The following is an 18,904-nucleotide window of genomic DNA, read 5'->3' as shown; positions in this document are numbered from 1 at the left end:
GGTACAGGTTGTGCATAGCACTGAACACATTGACTGGACAACAGTAATACAGCATAAAGAATAGGCCGAGCACCCTTTTGCAATCACTTAGATAATGCTGTTTCTTTGATGGCCCATCAGAGCGTGCCAGGGGGCCAACCCAGTTGGTCTGTGTAAGTGGGCCTGTGAACTTTATGGATGCACACTGTCCGAAATTGGACGTCTCACGAATGAAGGTACATCATACAGTGTCTGAGACTGAGAGCACTAGTGCCTTGCAACAAACTTTAAACATAATTTAAAATATTTTCTAAACTTTTCTCCTTTATATTCTTAATGTGAAATATTTACCACATCAACTCATTTGTAACGTAAGTTGAAGCTGTTTCATGCATGATAGCACAATTCCTTAAAGAATCGGGGTTTTACTGATTGTTCTCTAAGCCGAGAGTCATCTAGTTATGTGGTGCAACCCCAAAGCTCAATTTGGAATCCAAACCACAGCACAAATTGATTTTTTTCACATAGACAAAACATTGTCAAACATAAGTTTGTTAGTGGCCAGGAAAGGTCTTGAGAACAACTTGGAACAGACAATGGGTCTTTGCATTTTTAGCTTGATGCTTGTCCACACTGCAGCTAACTTACATTTTGATAAAGTAACCAACAAGAAATTGTTCTAGTTTCTGGAAACAGATCATCATCATCATCATCATCATCATTAATAGTAATATTTACAAAATAGTTCCTAATTTTAAAAGTTTTTAATCAGCGTTATGTCCTCTTTATCGTAAAGGCAAATTGACTGATAGGCTCATCAATCTCATTGTTGAAATTTGCTGTTAATTCTTACGTTTGGTGGGACTAAGGCTGTATGAGGGATGGGGAAACTGGACTTGCATATTTTGACAACTTGTTTCGTAAACAATATAAATTTCCTTCTGATTTGTGCCTTCAACAATTCCTGCTTTGAAACAGATCAACCTATAAGGGTATGTGCTTGTTCAGTAAAACAACATATTTGATAAATTCTCTTGTCTTTTAGCAGCTCGAAATTATTCTAGTGTGTTTACCAATGTTTGGATTCTATGCTGTCCTGAAGTCCACAAATGCAGTTACTGGTTTGTTTGATCTTTTGAATCAAAAGGATGTGTGGTCTCCTCCTTCAAAATTCTGCTTGAAGTATTCTACCCAAGTTTTTGAATATACGTCTTTCTGTGTGCCTCCCACATTTTCAGTATTACCACATTGTTTTTCTTAGTCTAGCCTACATTCAACAATGGGGTGTGAATGATAAAACAAACTGGTCTATATAGGGTGAAACAAAGTTCCACCAACACTTATAGAGGTTGTTAATGGATACTTTCTGGCTGTTTGAGTCTAAGGGACCCACGGCCTGTGGCAGCTCATTACACAATAATAATAATAATAATAATAATAATAATAATAATTCCCGTGGAGGCCCGGGAAAAGAATAGGCCTCCGGTATGTTCTGCCAGTCGTAAAAGGCGACGAAAAGAGCAAACCACTAGAAGGGCTAACCCCCCTTTTAGTGTGATTACTTGGTTCAGGACAGAACTAAAGAAGCCTCGGACAAGCGCCGTCATGGTCGGGGACGACGCTTGAACCCTATGCCCGCCCACAATGGTAACGACACTGCTAGCCAACTGGAAAACGATTTAAATCCAAATAGAGGTGTTTTGCAGGATATGCTTCCTGCAACCACCCTAGAAGGAAAACAAAGACAGAGGATGATATGGTCAGATGAAGTTAATCGACACCTCATGTTCTGCTATTACCAAGCAACAAACCTAGGAACCAACACAACTGGATACAGATCACAAGTATATACAACATTTATTACCAGATACCCGGAATTAAAATTTTTAACAGAACAACGACTAGCTGATCAGATCCGTGTAATAATAAAAAATAACAGGATACCCCAGTCAGAATTAGAAAACATCAAACAACAAGTACAACAAATACTGGAACAAAATAATGTGCAATCAGAAGAAGAAGAAAATACAGTAATGGACTCAAACATCCCAGAGCAAACAAACAAAGACCAACACGCATCAATTAAACAATCAGAGGAAAACGAAATCTTAAGACAGCCACCAGAACAAGCACAAATAGAACATGAAGAGACACAAGTGTTAGATATAGAAGAGAAATTTCAGCTGACATATATAGAATACAAAGACACAAATACAGACATTAGACCATTCTTGCAAAATAACCCACAAGTCGAAACAACAATTAAAACTATCAACACAATCATACACAACAAAATAAATGAAAATACAACTATGGAAGAGTTACAACTACTGGTTTATATAGGAGCACACACTACACTAAGTATACACACTAGGCAGAGATCAGAACAAACCAACACACAGAAGAAGCCCACAAAACCAGCATGGCAACACAGGCTACAGATCAGAATAGAAAAACTGAGAAAAGACATTGGGCAGCTAACACAATTTATAAGAAATGAAATATCAGACAAAAAGCGAAAAAGGTTAGGTAAAATCTCACAACAAGAAGCAATAGAGCAATTAGATGAAAAGAAGCAGAAATTACAAGCATTGGCTAAACTACTTAGAAGATACAAAAAAAGTGAAAATAGAAGGAAACAAAACCAAACATTCAGCACTAACCAAAAGAGATTTTACCAAACAATAGATAACACACACATTAAAATAGACAATCCACCAAACATAACAGACATGGAACACTTCTGGAGCAACATATGGTCAAACCCGGTACAACATAACAGGCATGCACAGTGGATACAAGCAGAAACAGACTCATACAAGATGATACCACAAATGCCTGAAGTGATAATTTTGCAACATGAAGTCACCCGAGCAATTAATTCTACACACAATTGGAAAGCCCCTGGAAATGATAAAATAGCAAATTACTGGCTAAAGTAGTTCACCTCAACACACTCACATCTAACTAAATTATTTAACAATTACATTGCAGACCCATACACAGTCCCTGATACAGTTACACAAGGAATAACTTATCTGAAACCTAAAGATCAAGCAGACACAGCAAACCCAGCTAAATATCGCCCCATAACATGCCTACCAACAATCTACAAAATATTAACTTCAGTCATTACACAGAAATTAATGACACATACAACACAGAACAAAATTATAAATGAAGAACAAAAAGGCTGCTGCAAAGGAGCACGAGGATGTAAAGAGCAACTGATAATAGATACAGAGGTGACATATCAAGCTAAAACTAAGCAAAGGTCCCTACGCTACGCATACATTGATTACCAAAAAGCCTTTGATAGTGTACCCCATTCATGGTTACTACAGATATTGGAAATATACAAAGTAGATCCTAAATTGTTACAGTTTCTAAACATAGTAATGAAAAACTGGAAAACTACACTTAATATCCAAACAAATTCAGATAACATCACATCACAGCCAATACAGATTAAGCGTGGAATATACCAAGGAGACTCATTAAGCCCTTTCTGGTTCTGTCTTGCTCTGAACCCACTATCCAACATGCTAAATAATACAAATTATGGATACAATATTACTGGAACATACCCACACAAAATCACACATTTGCTATACATGGATGATCTAAAACTACTGGCAGCAACAAATCAACAACTCAACCAATTACTAAAGATAACAGAAGTATTCAGCAATGATATAAATATGGCTTTTGGAACAGACAAATGTAAGAAAAATAGCATAGTCAAGGGAAAACACACTAAACAAGAAGATTACATATTGGATAACAACAGCGACTGCATAGAAGCGATGGAAAAAACAGATACCTATAAATATCTAGGATACAGACAAAAAATAGGAATAGATAATACAAATATTAAAGAAGAACTAAAAGAAAAATATAGACAATGACTAACAAAAACACTGAAAACAGAATTGACGGCAAGAAACAAGACAAAAGCTATAAATACTTATGCTATATCAGTATTGACCTACTCATTTGGAGTAGTGAAATGGAGTGACACAGACCTAGAAGCACTCAATACACTTACATGATCACAATGCCACAAATATAGAATACATCACATACATTCAGCAACAGAAAGATTCACATTAAGCAGAAAGGAAGGTGGAAGGGGATTTATAGATATAAAAAACCTACATTATGGACAGGTAGACAATTTAAGAAAATTCTTTCTAGAACGAGCAGAAACTAGCAAAATACACAAAGCAATCACTCATTTAAATACATCAGCTACACCATTGCAATTTCATAACCACTTCTACAACCCTTTAGATCACATAACATCAACAGATACGAAGAAAGTAAATTGGAAAAAGAAAACACTACATGGCAAGCACCCGTATCATCTAACACAGCCACACATAGATCAAGACGCATCCAACACATGGCTAAGAAAAGGCAATATATACAATGAGACGGAAGGATTCATGATTGCAATACAGGATCAAACAATAAACACCAGATATTACAGCAAGCATATTATTAAAGATCCCAATACCACAAAAGATAAATGCAGACTTTGCAAACAACAAATAGAAACAGTAGATCACATCACAAGCGGATGTACAATACTAGCAAATACAGAATACCCCAGAAGACATGACAATGTAGCAAAAATAATACATCAACAACTTGCCATAAAACATAAACTAATAAAACAACATGTTCCCACATACAAGTACACACCACAAAATGTACTGGAGAATGATGAATACAAATTATACTGGAACAGAACGATTATAACAGATAAAACAACACCACATAACAAACCTGACATCATACTCACCAATAAAAAGAAGAAATTAACACAACTAATTGAAATATCCATACCCAACACAACAAATATACAGAAGAAAACAGGAGAAAAAATTGAAAAATACATCCAACTGGCTGAGGAAGTCAAGGACATGTGGCATCAGGATAAAGTTGACATTATACCAATTATACTATCAACTACAGGAGTCATACCTCACAATATCCACCAGTACATCAATGCAATACAGCTACATCCAAACATATATATACAACTACAAAAATCTGTAATTATTGATACATGTTCAATTATCCGAAAGTTCCTAAATGCAATATAACATATACCATACAGTTACAAGGAAGTCACGCTTGATCAAGGTCCGCGTCACGTTCCATTTTTAACCAGACTTAACAGTCTGAGAAAGTAAAGAAAAAGAAATAATAATAATAATTAATAATAAACCTCGTGGAGGCCCGGGAAAAGAATAGGCCTCCGGTAAGTTCTGTCAGTCATAAAAGGCGACGAAAAGAACAAACCACTAATAGGGCTAACCCATCCCTTTTAGTGTAATTAGTTGGTTCAGGACAGAACTATGCCCGTCCACAATTGTAACGACACTGCTAGCCACACGGCAAATGAGTTAAATCTAAATAGAGGTGTTTTGCAGGATATGCTTCCTGCAACCGCTCTAGAAGGAAAACAGACAGAGGATGAGATGGTCAGATGAAGTTAACCGACACCTCATGTTCTGTTATTACAAAGCAACAAACTTAGGAACCAACACAACTGGATACAGATCACAAGTATACACAACATTTATTACCAGGTACCCAGAATTAAAATTTTTAACAGAACAACGACTAGCTGATCAGATTCGTGTAATAATAAAAAATAACAGGATACCCCAGTCAGAATTAGAAAACATCAAACAACAAGTACAACAAATACTGGAACAAAATAATGTGCAATCAGAAGAAGAAGAAGAAGAAGAAGAAGAAAATACAGTAATTGACTCAAACACCCCAGAGCAAACAAACAAAGAACAACACGCGTCAGTTGAACAATCAGAGGAAAACGAAATCTTAAGACAGCCACCAGAACAAGCACAAATAGAACATGAAGTGACACACGTTAGATATAGAAGAAAAATTTCAGTTAACATATATAGAATACAAAGACACAAATACAGACGTTAGACCATTCTTGCATAGACCACCAAATAATCCACAAGTCGAAACAACAATAACAACTATCAACACAATCATACACAACAAAATAAATGAAAATACAACTATGGAAGAGTTACAACTACTGGTGTATGTAGGAGCTCTCACTACACTATATATACATACTAGGCAGAGATCAGAACCAACCAACACACGGAAGAAACCCACAAAACCAGCATGGCAACACAGGCTGCAGATCAGAATAGAAAAACTGAGAAAAGACATCGGGCAGCTAACACAATTTATAAGAAATGAAATATCAGACAAAAAACGAAAAAGGTTAGGTAAAATCTCACAACAAGAAGCAATAGAACAATTAGATGAAAAGAAGCAGAAATTACAAGCATTGGCCAAACGACTTAGAAGATACAAAAAAAGTGAAAATAGAAGGAAACAAAACCAAACATTCAACACAAACCAAAAGAAATTTTACCAGACAATAGATAACACACACATTAAAATAGACAATCCACCAAACATAACAGACATGGAACACTTCTGGAGCAACATATGGTCAAACCCGGTACAACATAACAGACATGCACGGTGGATACAAGCAGAAACAGACTCATACAAGATGATACCACAAATGCCTGAAGTGATAATTTTGCAACATGAAGTCACCCGAGCAATTAATTCTAGCACAGTTGGAAAGACCCTGGGAATGATAAAATAGCAAATTTCTGGCTAAAGTAGTTCACCTCAACACATTCACATCTAACTAAATTATTTAACAATTACATTGCAGACCCATACACAGTCCCTGATACACTTACACAAGGAATAACTTATCTGAAACCTAAAGATCAAGCAGACACAGCAAACCCAGCAAAATATCGCCCCATAACATGCCTACCAACAATCTACAAAATATTAACTTCAGTCATTACACAGAAATTAATGACACATACAACACAGAACAAAATTATAAATGAAGAACAAAAAGGCTGCTGCAAAGGAGCGCGAGGATGTAAAGAGCAACTGATAATAGATACAGAGGTGACATATCAAGCTAAAACTAAACAAAGGTCGCTACACTACGCATACATTGATTACCAAAAAGCTTTTGATAGTGTACCCCACTCATGGTTACTACAGATATTGGAAATATACAAAGTAGATCCTAAATTAATACAATTCCTAAACATAGTAATGGAAAAATTGGAAAACCACACTTAATATCGAAACAAATTCAGATAATATCACATCACAGCCAATACAGATTAAGCGTGGAATATACCAAGGAGACTCATTAAGCCCTTTCTGGTTCTGCCTTGCTCTGAACCCACTATCCAACATGCTAAATAATACAAATTATGGCTATAATATTACTGGAACATACCCACACAAAACCACACATTTGCTATACATGGATGATCTAAAACTACTGGCAGCAACAAATCAAAAACTCAACCAATTACTAAAGATAACAGAAGTATTCAGCAATGATATAAATATGGCTTTTGGAACAGACAAATGTAAGAGAAATAGCATAGTCAAGGGAAAACACACTAAACAAGATGATTACATATTGGATAACCACAGTGACTGCATAGAAGCGATGGAAAAAACAGATGCCTAAAAATATCTAGGATACAAACAAAAAATAGGAATAGATAATACAAATATCAAAGAAGAACTAAAAGAAAAATATAGACAATGACTAACAAAAATACTGAAAACAGAATTGACGGCAAGAAACAAGACAAAAGCTATAAATACTTATGCTACACCAATATTGACCTACTCATTTGGAGTAGTGAAATGGAGTAACACAGACCTAGAAGTACTCAATACACTTACACGATCACTATGCCACAAATATAGAATACATCACATACATTCAGCAGCAGAAGGATTCACATTAAGCAGAAAGGAAGGAGGAAGGGGATTTATCGACATAAAAAACCTACATTATGGACAGGTAGACAATTTAAGAAAATTCTTTATAGAATGAGCAGAAACTAGCAAAATACACAAAGCAATCACTCATTTAAATACATCGGCAACACCATTGCAATTTCATAACCACTTCTACAACCCTTTAGATCACATAACATCAACAGATACGAAGAAAGTAAATTGGAAAAAGAAAACACTACATGGTAAGCACCCGTATCATCTAACACAGCCACACATCTATCAAGATGCATCAAACGCATGGCTAAGAAAAGGCGATATATACAGTGAGACAGAAGGATTCATGATTGCAATACAGGATCAAACAATAAACACCAGATATTACAGCAAGCATATTATTGAAGATCCCAATACCACAACAGAAAAATGCAGACTTTGCAAACAGCAAATAGAAATAGTAGACCACATCACAAGCGGATGTACAATACTAGCAAGTACAGAATACCCCAGAAGACATGACAATGTAGCAAAAATAATACATCAACAGCTTGCCATACAACATAAACTAATAAAACAACACGTTCCCACATACAAGTATGCACCACAAAATGTACTGGAGAATGATGAATACAAATTATACTGAAACAGAACAATTATAACAGATAAAACACCACCACATAACAAACCTGACATCATACTCACCAATAAAAAGAAGAAATTAACACAACTAATCAAAATATCCATATCCAATACAACAAATATACAGAAGAAAACAGGGGAAAAAATTGAAAAATACATCCAACTGGCTGAGGAAGTCAAGGACATGTGGCATCAGGATAAAGTTGACATTGTAGCAATTATACTATCAACTACAGGAACCATACCACACAGTATCCACCAGTACATCAACACAATACAGCTACATCCAAACATATATATACAACTACAGAAATCTGTAATTATTGATACATGTTCCATTACCCGAAAGTTCCTTGTGTGTGTGTGTGTGTGTGTGTGTGTGTGTGTGTGTGTGTGTGTGTGGTTGGTACACAAGGGGCCCCAAACTATTGCAGCCTTTCTTTTCTCCCGGGGTGCATTCCTTCCCCATATCCACTCCTTCCCGCCCTAGCTCCTCCCCCTGAATGCACCCTCCATCTTTCTCCCTTGGTATTTCCCTTTTTGACAACCTAGCTATTCCCTTGGTTGTGCTATTCCTTTTTGTTTTTGAGTCTCATGCTTTCATTTCCCCTCTTTTTCTGGCATTTCCCGGTCCCCTGTGGGGTTTGACCTTTCTTACTAAATTCTGTTTTCGAGTGTGAGCCATTGGGGCAAGAACTCTCTCCCTAGCGTCTCTGGTGATGGACTTCCTCTCCCCCCATCCTCACCCTCTTTCCACCCATCCCTCCCTAGCGTAGACCCCCACCCCTCACCTCTGCAATACTTGTAGCCTGTCCATGTGGTGGGGCTGTTATGTACCCATCTACCCATCTGGCTGAGCCCCCTGACAACACAGGGATCACACTTCTGATACCCGGACTGCCATTGCCAAGTGTTTGCTAGGAGTGGTTGCTTATCTTTTTGGGGCATCAGAACTCCTAGCAGTGACTGTCATGCCAGGCAGCCCTTACTAAGGTAAGGGCTACCTGGAGAGAGGCCAGGCCTGCAGGCGTGCATATAAGCCTGTCCCCGTTACTAGGTTTATTCCATGACAGGAGAGGGGGGGGGGGAGACTTTCACCGCTGCCAAGTCCTCTTTTCTGTAGAAAATATCTAAGGTAAGTTTGACGGATTTGAATCACTTAGTAGAATGCAATCTGGTTCCCTACTGACTAAAACTTCTTCTGTCAGTCCCTCCCTCCATCCTTCTCCTTGAGGATTTTAATGCCCATAACCCTCTGTGGGGTGATACTGTGACCACTGACCAGGACAGGACTGTTGAAAACCTGATGGCAGTGCTTGATCTTTGACTCCTCAACAATGGTGTCCACACACACTGTAGTGTCACAGACAGCACTTTCTTGGCCATTGATCTTTCCATCTGTGCATTCGGGAGGACGACGGTTCAATCCCATCTCCAGGCATCCTGTTTTAGGTTTTCCGTGATTTCCCTAAATCGTTTCAGGCAAATGCCGGGATGGTTCCTTTGAAAGGGCACGGCCGATTTCCTTCCCTATCCTTCCCTAATCCGAGCTTGCGCTCTGTCTCTAATGACCTTGTTGTCGACGGGACGTTAAACAACACTAACCTAACCTAACCTTTCCAGCTGTAGCTCGGGATTTCTCCCTTCCATTCAGTGGGAGCTCATGACAATTTGTGTGACGGCGATTGTTTTCCGATCACCCTATCTGGTCTTCACCATCACTCACCTAGAGGCCCTCCTAGGTTGCCATTTACTAATGTGGATTGGGATGCCTTTTCTTTGGCTGCCATCCCAGTTGTTTCATCACATAACGGCACTGAGTGTCCTTAAGGAGTTCGAATGAGGCCATCCTTTGAGCAGCTGCTTTGGAGATTCCTTCTTCCTCAGATTCTTGTTGATGTATGTCTGTCACTTGGTGGACCTCCACAAAATTGCCAGTTGCTAAAGACCACTGTTGTGCACTCCAACACTACAAACGACATCCGTCTCTTGAGCACCACCTTGCTTTTAGACAGCTTCATGCTTGGGCCCATTATCTTAGAAACGGGTTTATTGGGAATGATATGTCACTGCCACAGGGCCGCAGACTCCCTCTTCGCAGATTTAGGCAAAGATCAGGCACATTTTTGGCCTCCGTCGTCCTACAGGCGTCCCAGGAATTTCCCTGAATGGTATTATTCTCACCAGCCGGGGCTCTATCACTGAGCATTTTGCTTGGCATTTCGCCCAGGCCTCAACATTGATCCACTATCCACCCATGTTCAGTTTCTCAAACACAGTCTGGAATGACTTCCTTTATCTTCAATTCCCCTCTGCCTGGAGTTTTATAACACTCCATTTAGCGAGTAGAAATTCGCCAGCACCGTCGCACTCTGCTCTGACATGGTTCCTGGACCACACTAAACGTTTCAACACTTATTGATGGCTTGCCAGTGCCATATACCTGCCCTTTTTAACCATCTCTGGACCAAGGGGAATTTTCTTCCCAGTGGTGAAAAAGTGTCGTTATTCTAGTTGTGAAATTTGGTTAACGACCTCTTCAGATGGAGAGCTGTTGTCCGATCTGCTTAACCAATGTCCTTTGCAAGGTACTGGAACATACTGTATGATGAGTCGAAGGCTGTGTTGGGTCCTTGAATCCTGGGACCTTTTTGCTTCCACTCAGGGTGGTTTTCGCCGACGGCACTCTACTGCAGGTGATTTAATCCACCTGATGTCTGCTGTCCATAAGGCTTCTGCCTGACATCGACACCTTGTTACAATCTTCTTCGATCTATGTAAAGCTTATGATACTATGTGGCACCAAGACATCCTTGCAATCTTACATGAGTGGGGCCTCTGTGTCCTTCTCCAGATTTTTATCTGGAACTTTCTTTCATCTCACTCATTTCAGGTACATGTTGGCACTTCCCATTTGCAGGAGAATGGGGTTCCACAGGATTCTGTTTTGAGTGTCCCTCTCTTTTTACGTCTTTGCGGTCTGCTGGTAGCTGTGGGGCCTCTTTGTATGGTGATGATTTTTCATTTATTTTTGTTTGTCTGCGATGGGCGTTGCTGAGTGCAGACTGCAGAGAGCAATACACTGAGTGCAGTCTTGGGCTTTCTCCCCTGGCTTCCATATTGCAGCTGCCAAGACCTCTATTATGCATTTCTGTCATCGGTATACAGTCTGTTCCCATCTGAATCTGTAACTTGATGGAAGTCCCTCAGTGTGGTGGACTCTCATTGTTTTTTGGGTCTTGGTTTAGATGCCTGGCTGATGTGGCTTCCCCATCTTCTACTAAAGTGAATATGGTGATCGCACTTCAGTACTTTTCGATGCCTCAGCAGCATCACTTGGGGTGTGCACTGCTCTACTCTGATACGGCTCTACATAACATTGATTCAGTCCTATTTAGATTATGGGAGTCTCGTGTGTGGCTCAGCATCACCTTTGATATTACAGATTCTGGTCCAGATACACCATTGTGGGATACGATTGGCAACTGGTGCTTTTCAGACAATGGCCGTGATTAGCTTCCTAGTGGAGGTAGGGGTTCCACTGTTGGAGGTTCTGTGCCATCATCATTTGGTGACTTTGGTATTATGCATCCACTGTTTCCTGGAACACCCGAACTACCATCACCTCTTTCCAGATACGGACATGTACCTCCCGCAATGGCAGCCCAGGTCTGGGGTGACAATCGCCATCCGCATCTGAATCCGTTTTCTGAACTCCAGCTTTCACTTTTTACCACCTCTTCACTGGACCGCATTGTGTACACCTCCACAGTGCATACCCCCATCAACTGCTCTGTTTTGACCCATCACAAGGTCCGAAAGACTCTGCTCATCCTGAGGCCTTCTGCCACCAGTTCTTCTCCATTCTTGGCATGTTTCGGGGTTCATAAGTAATCTGTACTGATGGTTGCTGGTGATGTTGGCTTTGATTAAGTTCATGCAGGATATAATTAACTCTGCTCCTTGCCTGATGGCCACTATGTTTTCACTGTGGTGTTGGTAGCCATCTTTCGTGCTCTTGAACATATCCGTTCCTGCACCAGTGAGTCCTTCATCATCTGTAGCTACTCTTTGAGTAGTTTACAAGATCTTGACCAGTGTTACTCTCGCTGTCCCTTGGTCCTGACTATGCAGTATTCTCATTTTTCCCTCAAACAGTGTGGACACTCGGTCTTTGTCTGGACCCTGTGTTGCTTTGGCATCCTGGAGAATTAACTTGTTGACAAATTGGCTACCGGCAAGCCACCTCTTGAGACCTGTATTTCAGAATGCGACCTTAGAATGGTGTTACACCTTAAAGTTCTAATGATTTGGTGCACGGAATGGCATACTCTGACTTTGCTGAACACATTATGGCAATAAAGGAGACCATGAACTTGTGAAGATCCTCCATGCGGTCTCTTCCAGGGACTCCGTCATTCTTTGCCGGCGGCGCATCAACTATACTTGGCTGACTCATGGTCATCTCCTCCATTCATGGATCTGCCCCACTGTCATTGTGGTGCCCACTTGACAATTGTTGACACTTTACTGGACTGTCCTAATCTTGCCGACCTGCTGCAGACCCTTAATCTTTCAGACTCGCTTCCCCCTTCTTGTGTGTTCTGTTTGACTTTGTGTTCTTCCATTGTTTTCCTGTGCTCCTCTCACCCTGTCTGTATTGCTAGTTTTCCTGGGTATTGTTGGGTTGGGGGTCTGTCCTCCATCACACTTTTTGCCCTTGGGGGGGTCCTCTTATTTCCCCCTTTTCTTCTACCTTGTTCCTTTCTCTAGGCTTTGTTGACTTCCGGTAGACCTTGGGGTTTTCTTTCCTTGGATTTTGCACACTAGGCCCTTCTTTAGTGTGCAGTTTGGTTGACTACTATTCTAGTAGGGGGAAGGGGGGGACTGATGACCTCATAATTAAGTCCCTTTCATCATTAAACTAACCAACAATTGTACAGCACACAACACAGAGTAATGCCACAAACCGCAGATGAAACAATGTACTATGATTAACTGCCTTCACTGTATTAATAAAAAGATAGTCATTGTGCTGCGCTTCCATTGCATTCAGCGGACCAGTACACCAAGTGCATATCAGCCAATTCTTCATCACTAAACCTATCCATATAGTTGTGTACCTCTGTTAAGGTACAGTTCGCACTGGTGGAAAAACAAATGCAAGATGAAACTGAGCAGTACTGAATGCATACCTGAAGGCTAAAAGTAAAACGAGTACTACTATTGTTAACAACTGTGAGCAAGTGGAAACAAAACACATCGCGCATACCCTCTACATTTAAACTGTTGTGCCCTGATTTCAGTGCAGTACAGATGCAAAGCAAATTGGGTGGAGAAACAAAATGCAATAACTTTTATAACGAGTTGCTAGAGGTAGTGGTGGCCTTATATTGAAATCATTCTTTTTCACTCTGTATTCTGCCCTCACATCTTGGTAATGCTTCTAATTTGCTCACCTTTTATGGTCAGAGAATAAGCTGCTAAATCACTTGAGTGTCATTTTAGGTGACTTTGTTAACTGAATTATTGGGTTTACCATTTGTTCTCGTACAACACTTACAGTATTCCAAGAACTTCATGAAGCTTAACCATGTTTATCCTCTTCAGTAAATGTTCCAGCATTCATTATTGTTGCTAAAATATGCAGAAGCACAACATTTCATCTAAAAAAATGATCTTTAGTTAATAATAATTTGTGCTCATTTTTTAATTTTTTTTTTTCCACAGAGGGAAACTGTCTTAGGTTTCTGAGTAGATATTCTTTGATGCAACATTGTTTAGTATTAGCAAGTCAACTCTTGTCCAGTATTTTAGAAATCTTGTTGTATTGTTTGATGTAAGTAACAAATTGACATTTAATTTGTAGGATTATAATGACTGGGATATTGAAAAATAATATCAGATATGTATTTTTTGTCTAATTTCCTTTATCCCCTTCATTTCTGAAGTACTTGGTTAGTTCATTGTACATGCACAGTAATATTTCATCAGTAAAAAATTTCTTTTTTCAGGTTGGCTGCGTATGTAACAATGCTGTGATACATTCTGAAACACTTCTGGGTCAGCCAACAGAAGGTGCCCTGCTTGCAGTGGGCATGAAGGTGAAGTGCATTTATCTATTTAATTATTTTTTCTTCATTTTTAGTTACAAATGAGTGTAGTTATATCTTTTCCAGGAAAAGAATTCGTAGAAGGGACTGGTGGTATTCTTTCTTCATTTTATACCTTAAGTATTTGTAATAAAAAACTGCAATTTTAGCATTCTGATATGACATTCATATATCTACATCTATGTTGACATCTACATGATTACTCCGCAATCCTCAGTTAGGTGCCTGGCAGAGGGTTTATCAAACCACCTTACAGAAGCACAAGCTTTTTTTTTTAAAGTGCATTATCTGAAAACTATCTTGAGCAGTTAAACAGAGAACTGACTCGTGGCAATAACATATTAGAGCTTCTGGTGACAAACAGACCTGAACTATTTGAAAAAGTTAATGCAGAACAGGGAATCAGCGATCATAAAGCGGTTACTGCATCGTTGATTCCAGCCTTAAATAGAAATATTAAAAAAGGTAGGAGGATTGTTCTGTTTAGCAAAAGTGACAAAAAGCAGATTTCAGAGTACCTGACGGCTCAACACAAAAGTTTTGTCTCAAGTACAGATAGTGTTGAGGATCAGTGGACAAAGTTCAAAACCATCGTACAATACGCATTAGATGAGTATGTGCCAAGCAAGATTGTAAGAGATGGAAAAGAGCCACCGTGGTACAACAACAGAGTTAGAAAACTGCTGCGGAAGCAAAGGGTACTTCACAACAAACATAAACATAGCCAAAGCCTTGCAGACAAACAAAAATTACACAAAGCGAAATGTAGTGTGAGGAGGACTATGCGAGAGGCATTCAAGGAATTCGAAAGTAAAGTTCTATGTACTGACATGGCAGAAAATCCTAAGAAATTTTGGTCTTATGTCAAAGCGGTAGGTGGTCCAAAACAAAATGTCCAGACACTCTGTGACCAAAATGGTACTGAAACAGAGGATGATAGACTAAAGGGCGAAATACTATATGTCTTTTTCCAAAGCTGTTTCACAGAGGAAGACTGCACTGTAGTTCACTCTCTAGATTGTCACACAGATGACAAAATAGTAGATATCGAAATAATGACAGAGGGATAGAGGAACAATTAAAATCGCTCAAAAGAGGAAAGGCCTCTGGACCTGATGTGATACCAGTTTGATTTTATACAGAGTACACGAAGGAACTTGCCTCCCTTCTTGCAGTGGTGTAACATAGGTCTCTAGAAGAGCATAGCGTTCCAAAGGATTGGAAAAGGGCACAGGTCATCCCCGTTTTCAAGAAGGGACGTCGAACAGATGTGCAGAACTATAGACCTATATCTCTAACGTCGATCAGTTGTAGAATTTTGGAACACGTATTATGTTAGAGTATAAAGACTTTTCTGGAGACTAGAAATCTACTCTGTAGGAACCAGCATGGGTTTGGAAAAGACGATTGTGTGAAGCCCAACTTGTGCTATTCGTCCACGAGACTCGGAGTGCCATAGACACAGGTTCCCAGGTAGATGCCATGTTTCTTGACTTCCGCAAGGCATTCGATACAGTTCCCCACAGTTGTTTAATGAACAAAGTAAGAGCATATGGACTATCAGACCAATTGTGTGATTGAATTGAAGAGTTCCTAGATAACGGAACGCAGCATGTCATTCTCAATGGAGAGAAGTCTTCCGAAGTAAGAGTGATGTCAGGTGTGCCGCAGGGGAGTGTCATAGGACCGTTGCTATTCACAATGTACATAAATGACCTTGTGGATGACATCGGAAGTTCACTGAGGCTTTTTGCGGATGATGCTGTGGTATATCGAGAGGTTGTAACAATGGAAAATTGTACTGAAATGCAGGAGCATCTGCAACAAATTGATGCATGGTGCAGGGAATGGCAATTGAATCTCAATGTAGACAAGTGTAATGTGCTGCAAATACATAGAAAGAAAGATCCTTTATCATTTAGCTACAATATAGCAGGTCAGCAACTGGAAGCAGTTAACTCCATAAATTATCTGGGAGTAGGCATTAGGAGTGATTTAAAATGGAATTATCATATAAAGTTGATTGTCGGTAAAGCAGATGCCAGACTGAGATTCATTGGAAGAATCCTAAGGAAATGCAATCCGAAAACAAAGGAAGTAGGTTACAGTACGCTCCGTCGCCCACTGCTTGAATACTGCTCAGCAGTGTGCGATCCGTACCAAATAGGGTTGATAGAAGAGATAGAGAAGATCCAACGGAGAGCAGTGCGCTTCGTTACAGGATCATTTAGTAATTGCGAAAGTGTTACGGAGATGGTAGACAAACTCCAGTGGAAGACTTTGCAGGAGAGACACTCAGTAGCTCGGTACGGGCTTTTGTTGAAGTTTCGAGAACATACCTTCACCGAGGAGTCAAGCAGTATATTGCTCCCTCCTACGTACATCTCACGGAGAGACCATGAGGATAAAATCAGAGAGATTAGAGCCCACACAGAGGCATACCGACAATCTTTCTTTCCACGAACAATACAAGACTGGAACAGAAGGGAGAACCGATAGAGGTACTCAGAGTACCCTCCGTCACACACCATCAGGTGGCTTGCGGAGTATGGATGTAGATGTAGATGTAGAGATATTTCTCTACCATTCCATTCTCCGTGTATGGGAAAAATGAACACTTAAATCTTTCTGTGCAAGCTCTGATTTACCATATTTTGTTCTTGTTTCTTTCTTCGTGTGGGTTATCTAAGGACCACACACCAATTTCAATGCTTTCTTCTTTGTTGTTATTTCTTTTTCCTCCAGTATTCTTTCATATTTTCACTATGTATCCTTTTTCTCTCCTCAGATCATTTTGACGCTGCCTACTTCTTCCTCTTGCCTTGCAAGTCTTCCATTTTTAACACTTTCCTCTTGAAAATCTCTCTTTCCGTTGCATCTTTTTCACTTATGTTGTTTCTTTCCAAATCTTTCCTAACTTCTTGAATCCAGGCTTCATGTCCCAAAGATATTTAAAAATCTGTTTGGTGAACCTGTTGCTGTTCATTCCGTATTAGTGTCCAAAAAATAGCAGTCGCCTCTTTCGTAGTGTTTCATTTATGTTTTCTGTGTTGCGTATTTTATTATAATGATCACTCTTGAACAAAATATTTTCACACTCTGAGGAGAAAGCTGGCAATCAAAGTTTGATGAGAACATTCTACTGCAACAAAAAATGCCTTTGGTTTAGTGATTGCCACCCAGATTCATGTACCATTTCTGTGGTGCTCTCTCTCCTATTTTGCAATAGTGTGAAATGAGCTGCGTTTCTTTGAACTTTTTCAATTTTCTCTGTCAATCCTTGCTCATATGGATCCCACACCACACAACAGCACTCCAGAAGAGGACGTACAAATGTAGTGTAAGCACACTCTTTAATAGACCTGTTGTTGTAGTCTTTGGTTTGCTTTGTCCACAACTTTATCTGTGTGATCGCTCCAATGTAAGTTATCTGTAATTGTAATCCCTACGTATTTAGTCAAACTTAGTCATTAGATTCGTCTGATTTATCATGTAACTGAAATTAAGCAAAAATTGGTAGACTCTTGTTAATTCGAACCTCAGCAATAAATCAAATTTCTTGATAAAGCGAAATAGTTGTCCATTCTCTTGATTAAACAGCAATAAATCAAAGAAATTGTGTATGTCAGATAACAGACTCTTTACATACACACTATAGTTTGAAGTTAGCGGCTGTCAATATTCGGTAATTTGAATTGTTTTGTCAATTGTTTTCATTCTTGTCATCTTTCAGTTCTGCATGACAGTCTTCTGCTTACTCAACAATGTGTAATGTACTGCAGTATATAGACCAGTTATAAAAATTGATTCTCACACAAAATGAGGAGAATATTGGGGTTGTGGAAACTGGGGTGAAACAAAAATAGCGTAGCAAAATCTTTTGAGTTTCCACCATCCTCACTTCAATAATCCTGAAGCAGAAACTGTGGATTGCTGGGAACATATCACATGGAGGGATGAAGTGGACTCCCATCTGCAAGGAGAGTTCTCACTTCTTGAAACGTGCTTAGTCAATGTAAAGGACAAAGTATCCCTGTGAGAGGCTATATTATTAAGGAAAAGGCAGGAGTCATTCGCTGTTAATCTTCTAGCATGTATGGTACCGCTAGTAAGCAAGTTGCTTGTAAACTATAAGAAAAAACTGAATCATTTTTAAGATGACTGTGGAGAAAGCACAAGATCTGATGACATTGTTTGGCGTGGAAAAATGACCTAGAAAGCCTGCTGGCAAGTTACAAACCATGTGACGTGTGCAGTACTGACAAAACTTCCTTTTCTACAAGTTTATAATCTTGACCACACATTTATTTTTT

At 39.4% G+C, this 18,904-nt stretch overlaps 1 protein-coding gene across 2 annotated transcripts in view; it reads left to right on the top strand.

Annotated features, from left to right (window-relative positions):
* Positions 1–18,904, top strand: part of LOC126175076 (calcium-transporting ATPase type 2C member 1) — an 84,126-nt gene that overhangs the window by 45,241 nt on the left and 19,981 nt on the right. For both annotated transcript variants that reach the window (XM_049921603.1, XM_049921604.1), the window contains exon 11: positions 14,493–14,582. In XM_049921603.1, the coding sequence (XP_049777560.1) occupies positions 14,493–14,582 (90 nt within the window). The remainder of the gene's footprint in view (positions 1–14,492; positions 14,583–18,904) is intronic.

This window comes from Schistocerca cancellata, chromosome 3, assembly GCF_023864275.1.
Source record: "Schistocerca cancellata isolate TAMUIC-IGC-003103 chromosome 3, iqSchCanc2.1, whole genome shotgun sequence".
Lineage (NCBI taxonomy): Eukaryota > Metazoa > Arthropoda > Insecta > Orthoptera > Acrididae > Schistocerca > Schistocerca cancellata.
This window is presented reverse-complemented; position numbering and strand designations above follow the sequence as displayed.